General features: G+C 31.3%; 2 protein-coding genes across 2 annotated transcripts in view; both read right to left on the bottom strand.

Annotated features, from left to right (window-relative positions):
* The window catches only part of LOC150094706 (cell adhesion molecule Dscam1-like), a 211,049-nt gene that overhangs the window by 96,338 nt on the left and 90,814 nt on the right, over positions 1–23,897 (bottom strand). The gene's annotated exons all lie outside the window — the stretch shown is intronic.
* The window catches only part of LOC150094707 (hemicentin-1-like), a 108,650-nt gene that overhangs the window by 26,365 nt on the left and 58,388 nt on the right, over positions 1–23,897 (bottom strand). Inside the window, exons 25-37 of the mRNA XM_090411587.1 lie at positions 18,055–18,333; positions 16,533–16,655; positions 16,283–16,450; positions 15,564–15,674; positions 13,871–13,993; positions 13,611–13,778; positions 9,984–10,076; positions 7,477–7,599; positions 7,208–7,375; positions 2,744–3,022; positions 2,515–2,637; positions 2,120–2,287; positions 514–792 (exon numbers count right to left, since the gene is read on the bottom strand). Of these exons, the coding sequence (XP_090267713.1) occupies positions 514–792; positions 2,120–2,287; positions 2,515–2,637; positions 2,744–3,022; positions 7,208–7,375; positions 7,477–7,599; positions 9,984–10,076; positions 13,611–13,778; positions 13,871–13,993; positions 15,564–15,674; positions 16,283–16,450; positions 16,533–16,655; positions 18,055–18,333 (2,205 nt within the window). The remainder of the gene's footprint in view (positions 1–513; positions 793–2,119; positions 2,288–2,514; positions 2,638–2,743; positions 3,023–7,207; positions 7,376–7,476; positions 7,600–9,983; positions 10,077–13,610; positions 13,779–13,870; positions 13,994–15,563; positions 15,675–16,282; positions 16,451–16,532; positions 16,656–18,054; positions 18,334–23,897) is intronic.

The following is a 23,897-nucleotide window of genomic DNA, read 5'->3' as shown; positions in this document are numbered from 1 at the left end:
TTTTATATCAATCCCAACCACGAAACGTTATAAACCCAAAACATTAATACTGTAGATGAGATGTTTGGTGTCCACAGCAGACATGATATTTTATTTAGCTGCTTCATCTTCTCCGGTACGTTTAAACTTATTTAAAGTTACTTTTCATTTCACTACTACAAGTTATTTCTCGGAACTTAAACTCTTTTATACTTTAAGAATCGTACACACAATACTAACAATATTGACTTAACTCAGAGCTCTTCTTCAACGATAGAGAAATTTCTGTTTTCAACTTAAAGCTTTTTTAAAATACTCCACCATCATTGATATATTTCTATTAATCTTCTTAACAGAAAACTTGGGAACTTTAATGTGTTACACCTATACTAAAACTTTTGTTTTACAAAAATGTTTTAATCAGCTAGGATGCTTATCAGATAACAATAATATATTTGTTTGTCGAGTATAACGATAGATCGAGTGGAGATTATTTAGAAAATACGTAGCATATGTTCTAAGAAAAAAGCTTACCTAGTACTTTTAAAACTGTGGTAAAACTATCTCTTTTGCCTCCAGAAGTTACACTACATGTGTAATTACCAGCATCATTTTCTTCAACAGGATCTATCACAATAGTTGAAAGATCAGGGAAGGAGCGAATCTGAAAGCGTGCAGACTGACTTATTTCAATACCGTTTTTAAACCATTGGAATTCAATTCTCTCTCCAGATGTTGTGGTACAGGCAGTGCTAATTCGTTGTCCAAGTATGGTTTTACTGGGAAAATTAAATGGCTGTACCTTGAATATACCTGAAAGGCATTAAATACTATTAGTTCGGTAGTGTCCTGTAGAAACAATAGTAAGTATACCATATTGGAATTCATGCGTCTATTTCAGAAAATTGTATACATGTTCAGAATAATAAGTAAACTTAAATGTGGTATAAAATTATCAGAATTAAATTGTGGTACAATATTCTGTCCACAAAATATGTGGCCTCTTTTTTATCATAGAACCAAAACAGGCTAGATAAGATGTAAACCAAATATTAAAATGTGGTACAATAAATGTTATAAAGCTTTCTCAAAAGTGGACCGATATTCAACTGGAAGAAATATTTTCAGCATTCTATGTAAGTGAAATAACAACACAAAGGTTAAAAGTAGTCATAAATTTAAATTGAACTTAATTCATTTTATACTCTACTTCTATGACTTATTAATAAAATACCTTCCTAAACTAATGACTAGTTTAGATAGAAAATTTGAGTCAATTTATTCTAACATTTTTTCTGACAAGCTGATATACAATTTATTACATAATTTTGTATTTATGTATGAAGAAATCTCATAAAGACTGAGAGTATTCCCCATTTTTATTACAATAATTATCGAATTCAGAGTGCTGATAAATATCAGTCGAAATTATTTTCATTCCACTATGGTAAACATGAATATTTTTACGGTCAAATATTTACTGTCCACCTTTCTCATTACTAATTTTATATTTAAACTCTTCAAATTAATTTTATAATATCTGGATATCAGGAATTAGTAATTTCACTTACCATTTTCTTCAGCAGCACTGCATGAGAAGAGCTCTACAATAACCGCCATTACGACCACGGCTTTAGTCATATCAGTAAATGTGATAGTACAGGCAAATCGTCTTTAATAGAAGCAAGTGTAGGTTTTAATTGGCACTCTAAATGGGCAGGTAGTGTCCAGTTAAACTAATAATCAAGGGAAATACATACAGGTTATATTGCACTAACAGTTATAAAGTAAAAACAGCAGAGAACACAAAGCAGCAAAGTTATCCTATGGCGTACAGTAGAACTGTTGTTACAAAGTATAGCGATTGTTGCGACCTCTATCTGCATTCAATGTAATGATTTTAAATATATTCTAAAAATAAAAAACCAACGAACTTACAGGTTAAAAAATCATAATAGCCACAAAATTAACTATCAATTTCATAATCAACGTTATTCAAACAGAGAAACAAAAAATTAAATCTAAAAATTCAGATAAATAGTTATTGTTCAGTATTAATAATTTAGAATATAAAGTTCGTGTTTTCACAAATGAAATTTATATACTTGTGTAATCTTATCTTTAAGTGTTGTTGCCTTACCAATAACTGAAACAGCAATAGTTTTCATTAGTGATTTTCCAACTCCATTAGAAGCTTCACAAAGAAATATACCGTCGTCGTCTTTTAAAGCAGAATTAATATAAAAACTTCCATTCGACAGTAGTTTAACATGGTCAGAAAACTGAATATCTTGAAACTCCTCGCTATCTGAAAATTACGTTTAGTGTTAACATTTAACATATTCTAATCGAAAAAAAATTGAGAAAATAATGTTTTTCAGATTAAAGTTTTAAGCAGTGGTTTCCAAGTGCTTTCCAGTATTACTAGAAATATATTGGCACAATCTCAATATAAGAGAAATGACTTTAAAACTATTTTAAACTTTAAAAGCTTTTGTAAACCACCACAGCTCTAGAATTTCGGATATACTCTACTTCGTAATTTCTTCTTCCACTTGATTTCTGGCGCAGGTTTTCCAGATGCTTTACACGCTACTGATACAATATCGCCCACCATCACTTCTAAATCATCAGGAGAGGAAATCCATTTTGGAGGAACTGTGCGTTACAAAAAAGTATTCATTTATCATCTGAAAAATCTTGAAGAATGGAGGCAATGAAACGATTCACATTTAATAATTATTAACTGGAATATTATGATTACCTAGAATTTGTAAACTGGTTGTAAAAGTATCTCGTTTGCCGCCAGAGGTCACGCTACATGTATAATTCCCACTGTCATCCTCTTGAACAGGATCTATTATGATATTAGAAATATCAGGAAAAGAACGTATCTGGATGTGAGCAGATTGCGTTACTTCGATACCGTTTTTAAACCACTGAAAATCTATTCTCTCTCCTGATGTTGTTGTACATGTAGCACTCACTCTTTGTCCGAGTATGGAGGAACTGGGAAAGTTGAAAGGTTGTATCTTGAACACACCTGGAATGATCAAGATATTTATTTAGACAGATAATGATTTATCATTTGAGTTTGACTAAATAACATTAGTTCTAAGAACCAACCAAATTAATATTTTTCGTTCAGTGTAAGTTTGACTTCAGCTGGAGAGAGAATCATCAGTCGGTATGGCACTAATACCTTACTTATTGGAGGCTTAAATGATATTGAAAAGACATGCTTGGTTTCCAGAACGGAGATACCGGGTTTACTTTTTTTATGTGACGTCTACCCAATAATGCTCGTTTCTTCTAAATCTATAGCAGTACATTAGTTACTATGAATGGGTAAGCTAAGAGGTTTGTAATTTTTGTAATTTAATTTTTGTATTGTGCTTTAAAACAAGCATGGAACTTTTCAAGCAAATTTCAGGCCTCCAATATGCAAAGCGAGGTCTCGCACCTGTGATGAAATTCATCTTGAAAATAATTATAAAACCGGAGGAAAACTCACATTAAAAACTTTATTTTAGCGTGAATATTTTTTTTGCCTAAGTATCATATGCATCGTCAGTACAAGATCACAGAATGGAAATTAAACATTAGCAGACAATTCCAAAAAAGCGCTACCTAAATAGCTAATGTAAGATAAGTATAAAAGGTCATTAATTATAGCTATAATTATAGTTATCTAGTACTGACGATGCCTATGATACTAAGGCGAAAATTCGATGCTAATGAAGTATTTTACGCGAGTTTTCATCTAGTTTTATAATTCTTTTCAATATGCCGACTCAGAAAATTTCATTATTGAAACGAAATTCATCTTCTACCTAAAAACATTCACAGGCATCCGTGGCCACGTCAGAATTCGAACCAGTGCCTGCTGGAGATCAGATACGTTGTCCACACGGTCAACCAGGTTAAAGATATTGTTATACTCAAAAGATTTGCTTTTTTAAGCAAAACGTTTGTATAACTAAAGAATTTATTTCTTAAAAATAGATATAATAACAAAGTGAAAAACTATGATGAATTAAAATAACAACAAAACATTAAGCTAATTTTTAAAATTCATAAGTGAAGGATAAAGTCTAGTTTGACATTTTTATCGTTACTAATACATGATATTTATTCGTTATTATGTTTCTTTCCATAGTTGCTGAAAAGTACATCGGTATTCTATTTCTTGGTTGTGGAGCACGATTTAACGCACAAAAGAGAAGAAACAGAGAATGGCAGAAAGTTTTCATGATATTTCCGCCACTTTATGAAACATGCAAGATGTTTAATGTTCGACTTGGATTCCATCTACAGATGTAATTTGGCAATGGCAAATTAAGCTGCATTTTAAAATTCAGAAAAGAACTTAAAACTAGCTTTACTTGATAAACTTTCTGTCCCATCCAACGAAAGAAAAACATTATCATGGAACTATTGTTGTCATGAAATGTTTTGTTGGAATTATAATGTTAGTCTTAAAATTGAACGCAACGTAACAGCTTTAGAGGGACAAAAATCAAATGATTGTTGGTATTAATCAAGTGTGGCATGTCATTCATAATAGATCGTTTTGAGGATTATCATTTATCACATCTCACAGCAAAATAAACAATAAAAGTAAGCATGTTTTAGGAGTAAAATCATCAAGCAATATTAGATAAAATACATTTCAGAACTATGTAATATTGGTTTTAATTTACATGCTGGCAATAAAAAGTAAGAAGAAGTAATTAATAAGTGTTTGGAAGAAATTCATTGTACAGCACTCTTTCCCAATTTCCTTAATTACCGATGAAAGTTGCTCTAATATAACGTTACAGAACAGCAGATGAAATATTTGTAAGCCTGATATTGAAATCGTTTACTTATTCGTGCAATAATTAAAAAAAAATAAAATCATATCGTGTCATGAATATTATCTTTCTATTCAGTGTTGCACAACATAGCCTATATCTCTACGTTTTAACTTTTATTAAATTTCAGCCGGTAATAATATGATCTGACTGAGTACAGTGTTCGGATAAAAAAAAAATCCAGTATTATTCAGTCCTTAAATTCACGTTTCCATTATTCATTTTAAGAAATGTTAAACAAATACAAGGAATACCACTTAACATGCTTCATACTCTGCAGTAGAAATGTATTTTCACAACTTCACAAGTGTAATAAAAATTCTTTCCCAAGATCATCGCTTTCCATTACAAAATCATTACATCAATAATCAAGTTTTGCATCTTCTTTCTACTGTAGGTAAAATGTAATGGAAATACCACTTTTGTTTTATCTTTTCATAATGTGTGATCATTTTAATTTTAAACTTAACGAAAATGAGTACATAGATAAAAGCACGATTCTTTCTTAGCATACTTTGACATTCAGAAATAAGTGATACACAACCTGCTTATTCACACTGGAAAGAGAAGCTGCCATATCATATCAAATAATTACACCACTCTTAAACGTCTCCTCATTAGCACTCTTCTGATATGGGAATAGGTAAATAAACAGACAGACAGAGGAAGAGAGAAATCGCCGTTTTTTTTTCCTGTAAGTATTATGGAATTAAATTATAAAAAAAACATGTTTATGAGATATGTGGCTTAATTTATCCGAAAACGGATTTAGTTCATTGTCCTAGGTTACACTAAACTTCGACAAAGTTAACATTCTATCTCATAACTGACTAATGCAACTGAAATGTTGCAAACTATACCGAACTCATCAAAACACATTTATTTTAATATTTTTTTCTAACCATTTTATTTCAAATAAGGATTGTCCCATTCTGTATTAAATAGGGTTAAATTTCAAAATTTCATATATTCTTTATAAAAAAAAAACATATAGTTCGGTTTGATATTACGAAGCAACTAAAATAGGAGATTAATGTATTGCGTTTGTTAATTGTATGCATGATTTTGTCCGATTTTTTTTGTGGGATGAAAAACCTTGATGCCTCTGGAAGGCACTGGCTAATTAACATTTATTTGAACCCTTTGTAAAGTTTCCTCGGGCGGGATTCAAATCCAGGTCTTTCCAAAAAATAGCACCGGTATTATCGGTTGAGCTACGGAGGCTCCCTAAACTAACTATCTACATAATGAATCTTAGATAAGATTGTTAAGGATCACAATAAGATTAATGGCATTTCACCCTTCCCGGTATTGGTAAGAAAGAACATTAAGTGAACTGCAATCTTACCATTCATTCCACAAGAGCTAAGTAAATATTTATTCTATAAAGTTCTATCAAAGAATTTATATTTAACAAAGATATTTTATTAAATTTAACAATAATACTTTTAAAGTAACACAAAAACTGTACATTTCTTAACTATTTATATTACTTTTACACTACAATTCTGGTCACACACACAATTCGTTTATGCTTATTCAGTTAAATGTTTTTTTTTTGCGAAATATTTATAAAATGAATCGATAATTATGTTCTTTAATAAAATTAGCTTACGATTTACGTAAATAAACAAGAATATATTATTTTACAATTATAATACAGCATGATAAATAATGAACTAATGACTGAAATAATAATGTACTACTTACCGTTCCCTTCTCCAACACTAACAGAAAATAACGATGCAAAAGCCGCCATTGCCCAGCAATACTGGCTAAGCGAATACATCATTCTGTTCAGAAAGATATCCCCTTTACAACACTGTAATAAACAGCTGAGAGATCACGATAAATTACAGAATAAGTTCATACACTATGCAGTTCAACTTATTCACTTCAACTATAATATATATACCACAATCTGCGAAAAAAGATTAAAAATTGAAACAACAAATTCTACCAAGTAATACATTTAGCGTGCAGCAACTGTATTCTGAACAAAGTGTAGCGATTTCAGCGCCCTCTTTACGCAGCTTACTACAATGAACAATTTAATATGTAAAGATAAATGTTGATTGATTATAATATAACCAAAATTGTTATTGTATATCATTACACAGTCCTATTCATTGATAATCCTTTCAAATTTTAAATTTGAAAACTTCTTTGAATATTTTGATATGCAGACATCATTAATAAAATGCTCACAGCAATTGTAATATCTTAAAATAAATATAAAAATGTGGACTCAACTGTGCATATAAATACATATTTATATGAATCACAACTATATAAAACAAAGAAACAAACTAAAAGGGATGGGGTTTATCAACTTATTAATTTCAGATCCACAGTCATCTCAGTTATCTTACCAATTACTGCTATAGTTATGATCTTCGATAATAATTTTCCAATTCCATTAGATGCTTCACAAAGAAATATTCCCTCATCTTCTTTCGTCGCAGAATCGATGTAGAGAGTATTATTTGGTAAAAGTTTAACGTGACTTTGAAATGGAATACTTTGAAATTCCTCGTGATCTGTAATATAATGTCCAATCTCAATGTCAAAATAAAGTCTTTTCAATTTTCAATTAAAAATTCTTTCAATTTTTAATTTTCAGTTTTAAAAATGTATTTACTTGGAGGTTTAGTCTTCCATTTTATTTCTGGTGAAGGTTTTCCAGATGCTTTACAGTCTATTGAAATGATGTCACCTACCATAACTTCTATATCATTAGGAATATGAATCCACTTCGGTGGTACTGTAATAAAAATATCTGATTTGAATCTCAGTTGAATTTTTAATATATGAATCTGCGAGAGATAAGTGTTGTGTCTTACTTACCCCAATGACACTATAATAAACAATAATCAAAATTAAGATTCCCAACAAATAACAGTCCCACTTCTTCTGTATTTGTTACTTTTCTCATTTTTTGTCATTTTATACCATAATTCAATATTTTCTAATTTTAGCCTAAACTTTTGTCTTCAGAGCACCCTTTAAATAGGGTATTCTAAATACCAAACGACTTCAGTACAAAAACTAAACTGTCTACTCTAATGATTTTCTTTCGGCTTATCATTATTCCCTGATTTTACTGTCCTTTTTGGTGATATATCTTGTGTTTTATTTTAGCTATTATCCAGAAAATTCATAAGAAAAAGAATATCTTTGATAGTGAACTTTGTCCAGTTGCTTTCGCTTCAAATGTTTTAAAAAAGAATGTTATATACTGACAGCCAATTATTATTAACTCATCATTTAATCAAACCCCAGATGATATGGTTTCGGTGGTTTCTGTCAAAAGGGCTTTATCTTGCTTGCTCATAATTAGATACTTGCAAAAGAAATGTAGAAACTCATGTTCTCCTAATTTTCTGACTAATACTTGAATCTTTCACGAGCAAGATTTACAGCAATCTCAAATCCTGCTGTCTCTTGTGATAAAGGTAGTTATTCTCTTCAGAAGAATACTTTGTCTCATGGAAGAATGCTATTTTTATACTGATCCCACATACTGTGGATGCAATGATACGTGCAGCCAAAGTTCAAAACAGAAAGAAACCTAGTTAACACACTATGCAGTTCAACTTATTCACATAAACTATAGTTAATACACTTCAATTATACACAACCTCTTATTGTTCTTATTAGAAAAACAGGAAGTTGCAGTCTATTACCTCCTTATTTATGCAGGAACAGTTTTCACCAGTTAGTTCGTTTTCTTTCTCTACTGACATTAATCCAATTAATGTCAGTCCAATTAATGTCAGTACACAATTTTGGGAGCCTTCGTTCATCCAAGTATCACACTTAGATGAATGAAATTGAATAGTTTTTGAAAAGATATACTTCGAATCCTATGGGAGGCAGGAAATTTTACAAAGGCTATTATTCTGAAGCCCGAGGTGGCCGATCTCAGATAGAAGTAATAACGTTAGACAAGATATGCCTCCTAGCCTCAGTCGATTTGGTGCGATCTCCAAACAAAAAAAAATTACCTTGATTTTGCAGAGAGGTATCCTATTATGTCACCTTCATTTGACAGCTTTCACAACACTGACAATAAACAGAGAACCAGCCGTATTTAAAACCATTGCTTCTTCAGGTCATTATTCAAAGGTGGGAAAACAACTCAGTCAATATACACGCAGATCAAAAGAAATACGTTTGTTTATTTTTTTTAAAATAAGTTTAAACTACTTCATATGTTCGATATCTTACTGATCCTAATTCATCAGACACAGTAGGATCTCTCGTTCTCTTTTGTAAGCAACAATTCTCTCCTTTCTTTTCAGAAATACATCGTATATATTAACTTCATCAGTCTCAGATGTTAATTTTTCTCCTCCTCAGAATTATCCACCTACAACGAACTAGTTACTATGTAAAATCCGCACTGACTCATAATACGCTTATCATTTGACTCTTACCATTTTTATGGATGGAGCACTGACAGCCTATATAAAATTCATTGATGATATCCAGAATAAGTAAGTGCAATCCACTACATATGAACTATTTCTGTTTATAACATTCATACGGGAATTATGAAATGCTCAACTGAAGCGTCTCCTTCGCTCTTCACAACGTCTATGAAAATATGAGTAACATCAAGGTAAGATGCATGTAAAACTCTGAAAAAAGAATTTCTACCTCTTCTTTCATTGGGTCGAACTATATTCTTCGAAACAGTTTTCCTGTAGTGTTATCCAACGATAACCATCCATACCTCAGTGAGATAAACGTTGATAAGTCCCATCTCTGTTCGCACTCCCTGAATTCATAAGTGACAATTTCTGTGGAACCACAATATCAAAATATCAAAATCCTTTTTTTTTCTTGTATGTATTTTAAGTATTAAATATCAAGTAATACAGAAAGAAAAGGTTGAGAAGCAATTTCGTTTGCTGACTTTTCTCATACTCCAAGTCACACTTAATTCGCTGACATGAAAGCTTATATAATTAATTTGAAATTCAGCTGGATGATAATAGTCTTTGTCATTTTACTTTTGTTCAGAGATAGTCAACAAACTAGATAGAAACAGAGATCTTTAATCTAACTGCACGCAGTAGGTTATTAACATTAAAAATTAGAAAATCAAATATTTCATAGAATATTAGCCAATTAGCTACTTACCTAAAATTTTCAAGACTGTCGTGAAGCTGTCTCGTTTTCCACCAGAGATTACGCTGCAAGTATAATTACCGCTGTCGTCATCTTCGACAGGATCTATTACAATATTCGAAAGATCAGAGAAAGAACGAATCTGGATGCGGGAAGATTGAATGATTTCAATGCCATTCTTATACCACTGAAATGAAATTTTCTCTCCAGAAGTTGTTGTGCACACAGCACTCACTCTTTGTCCAAGTACTGAAGTACTGGGAAAGATAAATGGCTGGATTTTAAACACACCTGAAATTAGTTGAAACTGCACTTTAAAAGAGAGAGTTGGCGTAACTTTTAAATAAATATATTTAAAACACATTAGATAATAACTAAACAGTGTTAGCATGCATACATATTCATGTGATTAGCGTTGAAATGTGATGATATTTATTGTATATGATATCGATTGGTATACTTCAATTCATTAAAATTCTTCAGGTTATTCTTTTAGCGTTTTGAGGATTGCTCAATATTTTTATTACCTGTACTGCTTTACAACAAACGTAATGCAAAATTTTGCTTCCTGGACTTCCTCACTTGCATATGGGAATTTATAAACATATTTCTCGTCAATATTACTGTTATTTGAATCTTCCAAGCTGTTCCTGTCCGAAAATGATAACAATATCTGATAACAGATGGCACCACTTACAAATTACTAGCACCTCCACAAGGAGCAACATTCTCTTGTCAGTTTGGTTTGGTATATATCCGAATCCTTTCTTAAGTTTAAATATCTCGCAAGAGAGCGCATATTTGACAAATAAGCGTAAGGATTTTATGTAAGCGAATGCCATATATACTGTAGATTGAGTAGCAGCTGCAAGTAATCCTAAGCAAGCATCTGTATTATCAGTAATAAGTCTCATGAAATAAGGCGTTAGGTGTGTGTTTTTTTTTAATGCCTATTAGATGCTTGTATTTAGTTATTAATGTTGCAATTAATGTCATAATTTTTTGATGAAATTAATGCCTATCTTCCAAACGGAAACTACACGCATATTATATCTTCTATAAATAGCACTTATACATCATGACGAGTGGAACCTGTAGGGCAGCTTTTCTCGAACATATTTTTATCTGGAGGAACCCCTGTAATACTATTCAAGTTTAAGGGAATTAGTGCATGAAAAGTATTATATCTTTATGTTTATTTATTTATATATTATATTTTATTTTATTTCAAATCACAATTTCTCGTGGAACCCGGATTGAGAAACTCTGCTTGGGGATATACGTAATTATTCCGATTTGTTCTTACAAGCAACCAGTAGTAGAAGTATACAAGAAGTACATGCTACATTTGTAGTTGTGTTTCGGCGAGAAAAAACTGACGCCTTACTACTGCTCATAGGAGTTTACCACAACAACAGAGTAAGCCTGGTTTATTCTTAGAAAGGTGAACGATTAAATTTAAAGCCAAGAAAAAATACACCTTCCTACCATACATTTTTATTTTTCTTTACAAACTGAAATTTTCTTTTTTATGGTGCTCCCACCGCGAAAAGTTATTTGCAAAATTATAGCACATTTCGTACCGTGGTTGAGCTAAGGATTTTTCTTCCATTTTTTAACAATGATATATAGATGTTTATGTATTTTTTTAATTTATTTTTACATAATCCGGAAGCCCTGCTCTAGAGACCAAACATGGAAATTTTTCAAGTCACTTCAGGCTTCCAATAAGCGGGGCGGTGGTCTTACGCCTGAAGACAATCACAAAAATACAGAACGTTGGGTTCCCGCAAAACCCGGATTGAGGAAACTCTGCTTGGGGTAGTTATTCCAATTTGTTCTTCCAAGCACCTCGTTGGTAGGAGTATATAAGAATTACATGCTACGTTTGTAGTTAGTGGTAAAAAATTGATGCTTTACTCCTACTCGTAGGAGGTAACCACAAAAACGGAATATTTTGTGGTTACTTCCTATTTTGAAGGTTTATTCTTACAGAGATTATGTATAGAGGTAATAAAATATATAAGTAATAATTCCTACAGAAAGTATTGTAAACTGTGTCAAACCGGAGAATATTGTAACAAGTATTATACTGATACTTTTATCAGTATCTCCAAAAAATTAAATACAGAAATAAAAATTACCAACGCATCAGTCATCGAGAATTTTCTTTCCAGTAATCGCCCAGCTTTTGAAGAAATGGTAAAAATTCTCTTGTACCAGAAGAGTTTTTTTTCGGGGGTATTACTAACAAAATAACAATACCTACTAACGAAGTCATTTGTCAAGTGTAAAGGACATATTAATATTTTTTGCGATCATTTCTGTAAATGAACCAATAGTGATATTTGAAACGAAAGAGACTAATGATTTATAATTATATGATGAGTAACACAGCAACATTTCATGGATGAAGAGAGAGAACGTAGTTTTTAATACAATACAAGGAATTGAGTTATTCAGTTAAAATATTAGGAATAATATCATATATAATTTAAAAATAAGATTACAATATTTTCATTTAATTCGCATCTAAACATTTACAGAGTAGAATTACATTTCAAAAATATCTAAACACAATACGCAATCCGTACTTACCATTAACGTCTCCTGTACTACTTGTACACAACGCTACGAGAACGGCCATTACACACCCAAACTTGTGAGGCATATTCACAAAGATCCGAAGGAAGTGATTAGCTTGTATACAGCAACGCAACAACCTGAAACTATATATCTCAGATATCTGATGATTATAAGAGGTGATAATGATGCAGTTTCAATCCTAGTTCTTTTACCTATATAAAGATGTGATAAGAAATCTTCACATTTACAGGATGCACAAAACAGCTCTTACTCAAAGAAAGTAAAGCTACTGAAGCGACCTCTGCCTTCATGATTGTAACTCATTTTTTTTTTTTTGCAAATAAATTCATTCAAGATTACTAATCGTAACGATTAATTAATGAAATATGCAGAACTTTACATAAAACGTAATTACATAATACAGCAATATTGTCAATCCTATCATAAAAAATTCAGAAATTAGCAAAATCATATTATCGAATTTTATATCTGCTATACACATTATGTCTTACATAAAAGCAGGAAAGGAATGAGAACAAATAATTAAATGTATAAGAAGAGGTTCTAATTAATTAACATTGAGTGAATTAGATATGGTAAAACTTTGAGTAAGCAATTATTGACATAATGAAATAGCCATTATACAGAAAAATATAAAAACGAGTACTTCATTTTACATTTAACTTTGCTAGTTAACAGGATAAAAAATTTATTTTTATCATTGTTTTTCGTTTTACAGAATGCTATCAACATCACAAAATATCTAAACGAAAAATAGTAAGTGCTTCTAAAAAGTAAATTTGCACAAATTCGCCCAGCTTAATCAATCACTGCTTGTATTGAAAGATTAGACATAATTTTCAAATTACTGTGCGAAAATATTTTTACTGATAATCAGCAATACCACTTTTTTTAAAAAAAAAATTAAATAATAACAAATATAAAACCAGTAATAAAACTTGACCAGACATGTTGCTTTGATTGTGCATAAGACAAGCAACATTGTCTGAATTCACTATCTAATATTTACTGATATATAATAAATCGCTTTACCAATAACTGCGACTGTGATTATTTTCGAGAGAGATTTGCCAATTCCATTTGAAGCTGTGCACAGGAAGACACCTTCATCATCCTTTGTTGCAGCATCCATATACAGCGTTCCATTTTGAAAAAGCTTCACATGTGATGATAATGGGACACCCTGAAACTCCTCATTCACTACAAAAGGATAATTGTCAATTAATTTTTGAAGAAAGTCAAACACAAGTGAACCGATCAGATATTTAAAGTAAGCACGTAGATTAGAATACCTGATAATTTCTTCTTCCATTTAACTTCTGGTTGCGGCTTGCCAGATGCTCTGCAATCAACGGAAACTACATCTCCCACCATCACATCTAAGTCACTTGGAATATGAATCCATTTCGGTGGCACTGTAGGATTTAAAACAGAGAAAAGGATAATGAGTAATTCAGAATTTATACATATTTAAAGAATCATACGAATGTATTAAAACGAACATATCATTTACACCTGTTTGGAAAGCATATGATGCGCAGGACAAAAGGATATATAGAAAACTGCAGACTGAATAGAACTGATTTTTGATGAATACAGAATTGGACTTTTATTAACAGCACTGGAAGCCTGAAGTGGTTTCCAATAATTAGTGTTTGGTCTCTAGAGCAGGATTTCTACACTATATAAATATTGTCTGAATTCTTTTAAATTAAAATAATTTAAATGAATTAAAAATATAATTTTAGCTAACCTCTGGTAGGAATATAGGCTTACAAAAATTTGGGTGGGTGGGAGTCACTTAAGAAGTTTATTAAATATGATGAATCCACTGCATTTTATCTTTCATTGAACCGATACGTTTACATACTAATAATACAATGGGACTATAAGAAACAGAATTTCATTTCTTTTCTTGAAATATCATCGTTGTCAGGTAAAACAGATGTAAGAAATAATAGGTAAGTTAGTACAGGTCATACTTTAAAATCCTAATGAGCGAACTGATTACTCGAGCCACAAGAAATTATATTACATATTTTTTGATCCTGAACAATTTTTTCCCTCTCTCACTTGCGTTCACTTAACTGTAGGCAACATCACATATATCTTAATTTATTACAAGGTGTAACATTTGATGTGTTATTTAAAATGTTATTTAAACAATTTATTTATTCATTTCGAGTCGAAGCAATGAGAAATATATCATACATATTATACATTATATATAATCCAAATGGCATTAATAGAAGATCTGAAACAACTTACCCAGAATACTTAAAATCGCCGTAAAACTGTCACTTCTGCCACCAGAGGTTACACTACATGTATAATTCCCGCTATCATCCTCTCCAACAGGATCTATCACAATTGTGGATAAATATGGGAAAGAATGGATTTGAATATGAGGCGACTGGGCTACTTTAATCCCATTCTTCAACCACTGAAATGAATTTCTTTCGCCGGACGTTGTCGTACACGTAGCGCTTACTCTCATTCCAAGAATGGAAGTAGCTGGGAAGATAAATGGCTGGATTTTGAAGATATCTACAAGAAATGTGTAACTACCTTAGACCAATTATTTTTATTACTACTAAAGAATGACGTATTTCTTTCACACTGTAATCATGTTGTGTAATTTAAAGCTGATTTTTTATAACCTTTTTCACATATATTTTAAATGGAATAAAATGTTAATGTAATTAACTTTACCTTATATCCAGAAACGTAACGCTATTTTACTTCTCATACTCACGTTCTCTATATTCATACTGATGCACAAATGACAAATGACTAGTATACTATGTATTATCAAGATAACTGTTATCCACACTTTATTTTCTACATATTTAATATAAGATTGATTCGTCATTTAACTCGAAATTTTAAAGAAAAATAACATGACTATAAAACAAATGAGAATTTTATAACGATAAAACCAAAGACCACTTACATATGCTATTATTTACGTTCATGTACACTTACCATTCTCTTCTCCTACAGCAGCACAAAATACTGCAGCAAGAACCGCCATTACACAAGTACACGTAGTAAGCAATTCCATCATCAAACAGGAAAAACAGATCCTGTACAAAGCTAAAATGAAGAAGTTAGTTTATAGTGAACTAGAATAGGTGAGTGATATAAAGTTCGCTGCTCACAAATCCATTTACATCACAATTAAGGAATGATACAACAATAAAACAGTTAACATCACCAAGTAGCTCTTGTGGCGTGAATAACTGACTTCGAAACAAAATACGGACACATCTGCGCCCTCTATAGACTATTTTGTGAAAGTATGAAAAACATCATGAAAAAATATGAGTTACAGATAACTAAATGGCTTGTAACATGCAAGCCATTCCTGTTTAAGAAAAAAAATTAATTTAAAATTTTAAATGCATATTTTATAAGAATATTTCCTAATAAATCTCATTTCTAATTATTATAAATATCTATAGATTTATATGAAAATAAATATTTACAGATCTTGATAACAACCATATACAAAGAGTTTAAATGAGCAGTTCTTGAAGATTATATAAATTTACACATAGCAAAATAAAATTACATATTAAACCATATAAATGAAGACAATAATGAATATCAACTATGAATATAACGGATACGAAACAACACCATGAGAATAATAAATATATATAATGCTATAGCAGAATTCAGATCAAAACACCCAATCTTACCGATTACTGCAATAGTTATTATCTTCGACAAAGATTTTCCAATTCCATTCGAAGCTTCACAGAGATAGACACCTTCGTCTTCCTTCGTAGCCAAAGCGATATGTAAAGTTCCATTTGATAAAATTTTAACACGCGTGGAGAATGGGACATCTTGAAAGTCCTCGTTGTCTGCAACAGAGGGAGCAATTAAATTATAAAAAGATGTTTCTTAAATTTTCATTCAGGTCGATGGTGTCCTAAAAACACTTACTTCGTGGTTTCTTCTTCCATTTCGTTGCTGGTAAAGGTTTTCCAGCTGCTTTACAAGCTACCGAAATGCTGTCGCCTACTATGACATCTATATCGTTAGGACTATGGATCCATTTGGGCGGTACTATAATAAAGATGGATCGAATTAAGTATATTTTCTTAAATATCTGATTATTTTCAAAGATACTTAAGGGGATTTAGCAGATTAATATTGTACCTGCTAAACAGAGCGTTCTGCTTTATTAACATTAACATATGTTAATGTTAATAAACTTAACATATATGTTTTATTTTTGATCAGATCATTCACAGGTGTAATGTTTTTCACACTGACTAAATACTAAACACATTTCTTCTACTTTTGGGACCTTCACAATATAATTAATGGTTATCTTTTGTATGAGCGGATATAAATTTAAAATTTTAATCATCAAAAAAGGAAGCAGATATAAAAATAAGTTTATATATTTTAGTTCTCCAACTACTTGAAAGAGTAAATCATTGCAGATATAATAATGATGAATTTATGTTTCAATACGTTCAATAGGTTATTCTGTACATTTTCGGGATTTACAAGGATATTTTGTAAACACACACACACACACACACACACACACACACACACACACACACACACACACACACACACACACACACACACACACACACACACACACACACAAATTTTGGCATTTCAATTTCATTCACTACATTGAAATTATTGAAAAATAGGGAATTAATTTAGAAATTAATCTACATTTTTCTAGATTTACAAAGAATATTAGTTACTATAGAATTAGGAGTTACTATAAAAATTAAAAATAAAAATTAATCGTCTTGACGTACATTTATGACTTTGAAAATAGCCTTGATTCAAAGTCATAAATTGTATCAAAGTTTATATACCAAAAACGAATCAAGGCTATTTTCAAAGTCAGAAATGTATATCAAGACGATTTGTTTTCTGAGTGAAAACTTTTCAAAGTCAAACCCAAAATTGAGTTACACATACAAATCTTAACAAAAGTTGATTCGATTTATTATTAATTTATAGGATTTAATATCTCAAATATCGAAACAAAAATTATAGAAAACGATAGATCAGAATAATCTTCAATATGATCACAGGAAAAAATCTAGATTTAATGTTATTAGGTCCTTAAACAGAGACAAATAGATATATTTAAAGCAAAAAGTTCATTACACACAAATAACATTTTCGAAATTTTGCCATCTTATATCAGAACTATTACATGTTTTCCTCTTTTGTTGTTCATACAAAATGGCAAGATAATTATAATTTCATTTTAATTATAAAACCTGAATTATTTGTTCATTTATGTAGTTCATTTCATTATCCTCGAATGCGAAATTTTTTCCATAAAGTGAAGAAATATGGTCATTACATTTCTGATAATATAATATACAATAAAATACACACAAATAATGCATTAAAAACATCCCATGAATGCATCATTCAATTACTATTTTAAGAATACTTTACAATACCAGTGTACACTTACCTAAAACTTTTAACTCTGCTGTAAAGCTATCTCTCTTATCATTAGACGACACACTGCATGTATAATTACCGCTGTCCTCTTCCTGAACAAGATCAACTGCTATCGTAGAAAGATCTGGGAATGTACGGATTTGGATATGAGGAGACTGTGTAATTTCAATTCCATTCTTAAACCACTGAAGAGTGATTTTTTCTCCTGATACTGTTGTGCAAACAGCAGTTACTCTCTGCCCAAGCACTGACGTACTAGGAAAATTAAATGGCTGGATTTTTATAACACCTGCGGAAAAAAAAGATATTTTAAGTTGAAGGCAACGATAGCTTAAATTCTAGCCTATATAATCGGATAAAGTAAGTATTTTAGCTTAATTAACGCTACGTCTGTAGCAACTTGTTTATTTCGTAAATATATATTAACCTTCAGCCTGCCCACCGACCCACCGTACTAATATGCCACAGATTTACAAGTTCATATTGGGATTCACATAAACGTATGATGATAACTTCTCTTTTCACAATAATTCCAAATATTATTACATTTAAATTTAGCATATAAATACTGAATGCAAATTTGCTTTGCTACATTAAAACTAAAATTATAATTGTGTGACTTTTTTTTCTTGACTGCTTGTATAAGAAACTATAACTCATTTTTAGGAATGTTAGTCAAGTGAGTAATATTTATTATCCGACTAGTTTCACCGATTTTTGCTATCGGCATCTTCAGGGATACAATTGGTAGGCGATATGAAAGTAACAGACTAGGTTTTAACTGACAGTTCTAATTCATACAAAATTAGTACTGTGCGTGAGACAATACGCGTGTCGCGGGTACATGATTTATTTGTTGAAAGACATAATGTAATTGGCGTGAAAGTTCGTTTCTTTGGTGTTTAGTGATCTAATTAAAGTTTTCAAATATCCGGTAGGATTAGACTTTGATTCTTATTTAGGTTTCCTGTTGAACGGGCGACTATAGCAGCTTCCTTGAAGGTTATGGAATAGTAGTTCTCTTCTATATAGGGCATATGACACTTATCCCATTTAATAAGATGGTTGATAGTGGCGAAGTGGGAAGAAAGGCCTGAAATATCTTGTCTGTTGTTTCTAACATAGCCTATGTGCTCCTTCTGTCTCGTTTCGAAGCTTCTAGAAGTCTGACTAATGTAACTAACACCACAGGAGCAAGGTATATTGTATACTCCAGAGTACTTGTAGAATGGGTGAGGATCTTTGTCATCTTAAAATTTCCGAATAGTGTTGACTGATTTGAATGTTACTCTATTATTGTGTGGTTTTAGAAGGATAGCCAATTTTTTGGAAATGGTGGTGACAAATGGAATAGTTACAGTGCTGATGTATTGGGTGTCATCACGTTGTCTTTGTGGTATATCCGAAAAGAGAATCTTGTTGATGAGTCTTTTAGGATAACCATTTAAGGATAGCTCTCTGGATATTGTAGTTAATTCTTCTTGTAAGTCATCTTGGTCTGTTGTGTAATGTATAGCTCTTTTCTTAAGCATATGGATAATGCTAAGTTTCTGGGATATATGATGTGACGAGTTGAAATGGAGGTAACGTCCAGTATTCGTAAGTTTACTATACACAGACAGGTTGATACTGTTATTAGTTTGTTTCTTTATTAGGATGTCTAGGAACGGAAGTTTTTCATATTTTTCAATTTCTAATGTGAATTTGTTAGTATGGTGGAAACGATTGATTTTGTTGAGATAATCCATTAGTTCTTCTTTCTTATGATTCCAAATGATAAAGATGCCATCTACATATCTGTACCAAGTTATAGGTTTTGGGGTAATTTGAGATAAGATCTTATCTTCTAGGGCTTCCATGAATAAGTCAGTACAAGAAGGAGAGATGGGGCTACCCATGGCTAATCTGGTAAGTAGTTTGTAGACGGTTTTTTGCCAAACGAAATAGTTCGAAGTTAAATAATGATTGAACAACGTAGTGATGTTTCTGGGGAACAAGTTGTCTAAGATGTTGATGACTTCCAGAACTGGAATGTTTGTAAACAGAGATGTGACGTCAAGGCTAGCTAGTATATCATCTTCAGAGATAGGGATGTTTTTTAATTTCTCAATAAATGTTGTGAGTTTTTGATATAAGTATCCGAGTTGTGAATGTGTTGTTGTAAAATTTTGGCTAGATATTTAGACAGTTGGTGAGTTGGAGAATAGATTCCATCAACTACTGGACGTAATGGTGTACCTTCTTTATGTATTTTAGGAACGCCATACAATCTTGGAGTCAACGGGTGCATGGATATTAGCTTTCTTATTAAATCTATAGGCCAGTTAGTCATTACACGTAATAGTTCGTTGGTGACATTATGGTTTTTTTTGCGTAGGATCTGTACTGAGAACATCATAGACAGACGTGTCTGATAATAGATTTTAATTTTCTCTTCATAATCTTTTGTATTTACGATAACAGTATTATTCCCTTTGTCCGCTTTAAGTATGATGATGTCTTTATTATTCTTTAATTTGAGTAGTGTTCTTCTTTCCATTTGGTTAGAGTTAGTGTTAGGAGATCTTGACGGAGCGGAGAGGATTATGCTGCTTTTTAATCATAGGTCATTAGCTATTGGGTGTGGTAGCAATGAGATGACTTTTTCTAAGTTGCATATGAAATCTATTTTAGGAATAGCAGTAAATTTTAAGGCGAAATTGAATCCTTTTTTGAGAATTGAGATCTCAGGTTTTGTTAAAATGTGTTTAGATAGGTTCACTATAACTTAGTTATCTGGTAGAGACGGTTTAGAGTTAATGTGATTATCATATAGCAGGTTGAATTTATCAATTTGCGTCTTTTTGCTGTAACTGAAGGTTTTAGCATAACTGTTATAAATCATATTATCTTTGTTCACAGACATCTCTAATAACCTTCATGAAGATACCTGGCAACGTTTAGATAATAGCTATACAGTATGCCACAGACCAAGATGACTTACAAGAAGAATTAACTACAATAACCAGAGAGCTATACTTAAATGGTTATCCTAAAAGACTCATCAACAAGATTCTCTTTTCGGATATACCACAAAGACAACGTGATGACACCCAATACATTAGCACTGTAACTATTCCATTTGTCACCACCATTTCCAAAAAATTGGCTATCCTTCTAAAACCACACAATATTAGAGTAACATTCAAACCAGTCAACACTATTCGGAAATTTTTAAGATCACCGAAAGATCCTCATCCATTCTACAAGTACTCTGGAGTATACAATATACCTTGTTCCTGTGGTGTTAGTTACATTAGACAGACCTCTAGAAGCTTCGAAACGAGACAGAAGGAGCACATAGGCTATGTTTGAAACAGCAGACAAGATATTTCAGGCCTTTCTTCCCACTTCGCCACTACCAACCATCTTATTAAATGGGATAAGTGTCATATCCCCTATATAGAAGAGAACTACCATTCCATAACCTTCAAGGAAGCTGCTATAGTCGCCCGTTCAACAGGAAACCTAGATAAGAATCAAGGTCTAATCCTACCGGATATTTGAAAACTTTAATTAGATCACTAAACACCAAAGAAACGAACTTTCACGCCAATTACATTATGTCTCTCAACAAATAAATCATATACCCGCGACACGCGTATTGTCTCACGCACAGTACTAATTTTGTATGAATTAGAACTGTCAGTTAAAACCTAGTCTGTTACTTTCATATCGCCTACCAATTGTATCCCTGAAGATGCCGATAGCAAAAATCGGTGAAACTAGTCGGATAATAAATATTACTCACTTGACTAACATTCCTAAAAATGAGTTATAGTTTCTAAAATTATAATTATTGGACTGGCGTATACAATATGCCTTAATTATCAATGCGTTGGAAAAGTACAAAATGATATTCATCATTCATCATTTATGCAACTGGTAAGGAGAAAAACAATCCACTAAGTGGAGAGCAGAAGATATTGCTTCAGTAACACAAAGATCTAGAAAATATCCTGTTACTCTCATTTTAACTCTAGTGTTTCCATGGATCTTCCACAATTGCTACTTTCTAAACCCTTTGGCATAATTTTCGTTAACTCCAATTCCATTCGTTCTTTCTATCAGAGATATAGTGTGATATAATGTCAAATGCTCTCCTAATTGACGTTTGTGTTGCTTTCTGTTATCTTTTTATTTTTAGCTAACGGAGACTGCATATCCTCCTTTCAGGTATGATCATTCTTTGATTGTACGAAATTTCACTTAAACATGACATATGAAAACACCAATAAAGGCAGCTAAAATGCAAGAATTATTAAATTGCAGATTATATGTCGAATCATAAAGTTGACGTTTCTTTCCCTCCCTAGCAGAACTGCAGTGGTTCTTCTTTTACGCATGCGCATAAATTATGCAAGAGTAACTGGATTCATGTGTTTTCTATATGAAAGTCTAAGTTAAAACCGAGTATAATAACTTGAATAATAAGTATTAAATAACATGCATATATATTCATAAGATGTTACATAATCGTTGTTATATGGATATATAACAACGAGATTACCACTCAGCTGTTAATCTAAATTCTTTTTGTAGTACAGCATATATTTCTCTTTTAATTCACTACTATATATATAAGGATTACTTTATTTTGCGTGTGCCGAATAAAACAATAATAATAAACATGAAAAAGAAAAATTTCCTTTCTTAATTAAACTTTAATTAAACTCTTTTAAAAGTTTCACAGTAAAACACAATGTAAGGCAATATACAGTAATAATAATATTTACTTACCCTTATGATCGCCTTTACTAGCCGCACACAACGCCATAAGAACCGCCATTATACAGAGAAACTTGTTCAGCATTTCCACAAAAATTAGGATAATCTTCTTTTCTTGTAGACTACAAAATGTTCAACTTGTACTGTTTTTTAGTAGAGTCCACTGAACAGAATACTGTATAATCATGAAAGAATATACAAATTCATCATGGTGTACATACAGTATATGGCTATATAACAAGTACCGTGAAAGCATCACACGACTGGTATATCAAAGTACATTAGCTACAGCGACCTCTGTGTTCTCAATGATGAATTAAAATAAATGTTTTTGATATATTATTCAATTAAAAAAATAATTCACTATAAAAATTCACGTCAAATTCGTATACATTTTATTGGTATCATTAATGACAATAGAATATATATTCGAAATTAACCGAAATTATTAAAAGATTTATAAAAATTATACACAATAATTAATTTTAAGCTAAAATAATGTATATATAGAGTACTAAAATACACTTTCCCCATTCAATGATAACTGATAATATATTTAATTATTCAACAAATTCTTTACGACAATAAAAGATTAATATAATACTTCTTTACTTATTAAACAAATAATGATATTATTATCATCCTTAATCGAAACAAAAATACAAAAATCTATACATTATCCCAATAAATTACCTAATATTTCATTATTGCAGAAGGAAAAATGCAGATTGTCATCATTTAAATATTTGATCAAAATGCCTAATATCAAAATATAAACTAGCATTGCATGGTAATTGCCCAAACAATTTTTTTTACATCTCTTATCATATAACTTATTTTTCGACAGAAATTTCCCAAGTACGATTTTGACCTTCACAAGCCAATGCGAAATGTTCTAATTATTTAATTTTTGTTTCTGATTAGACTAATTTTATATTCCAAACATTACATTTAAGATTAGTGATTGGCTTGAAATGAAAATGTTTGTTGCTTCTGTTTTGAAATTCGTTTTTAGTAAACCACTTTACAAAAACAATTTCATTTTCTTAATTAATACCGTTCTAGAAGAATGATAATACCAGCCAA

This window comes from Typopeltis vanoorti, chromosome 21 (genome assembly GCF_054136105.1).
Source record: "Typopeltis vanoorti isolate ZY-2024b chromosome 21, IOZ_Tvanoo_1.0, whole genome shotgun sequence".
NCBI classification, from domain to species: Eukaryota; Metazoa; Arthropoda; class Arachnida; order Uropygi; family Thelyphonidae; genus Typopeltis; species Typopeltis vanoorti.
The sequence above is the reverse complement of the archived record's forward strand: the minus strand, read 5'-3'. Positions and strand labels throughout refer to the sequence as shown.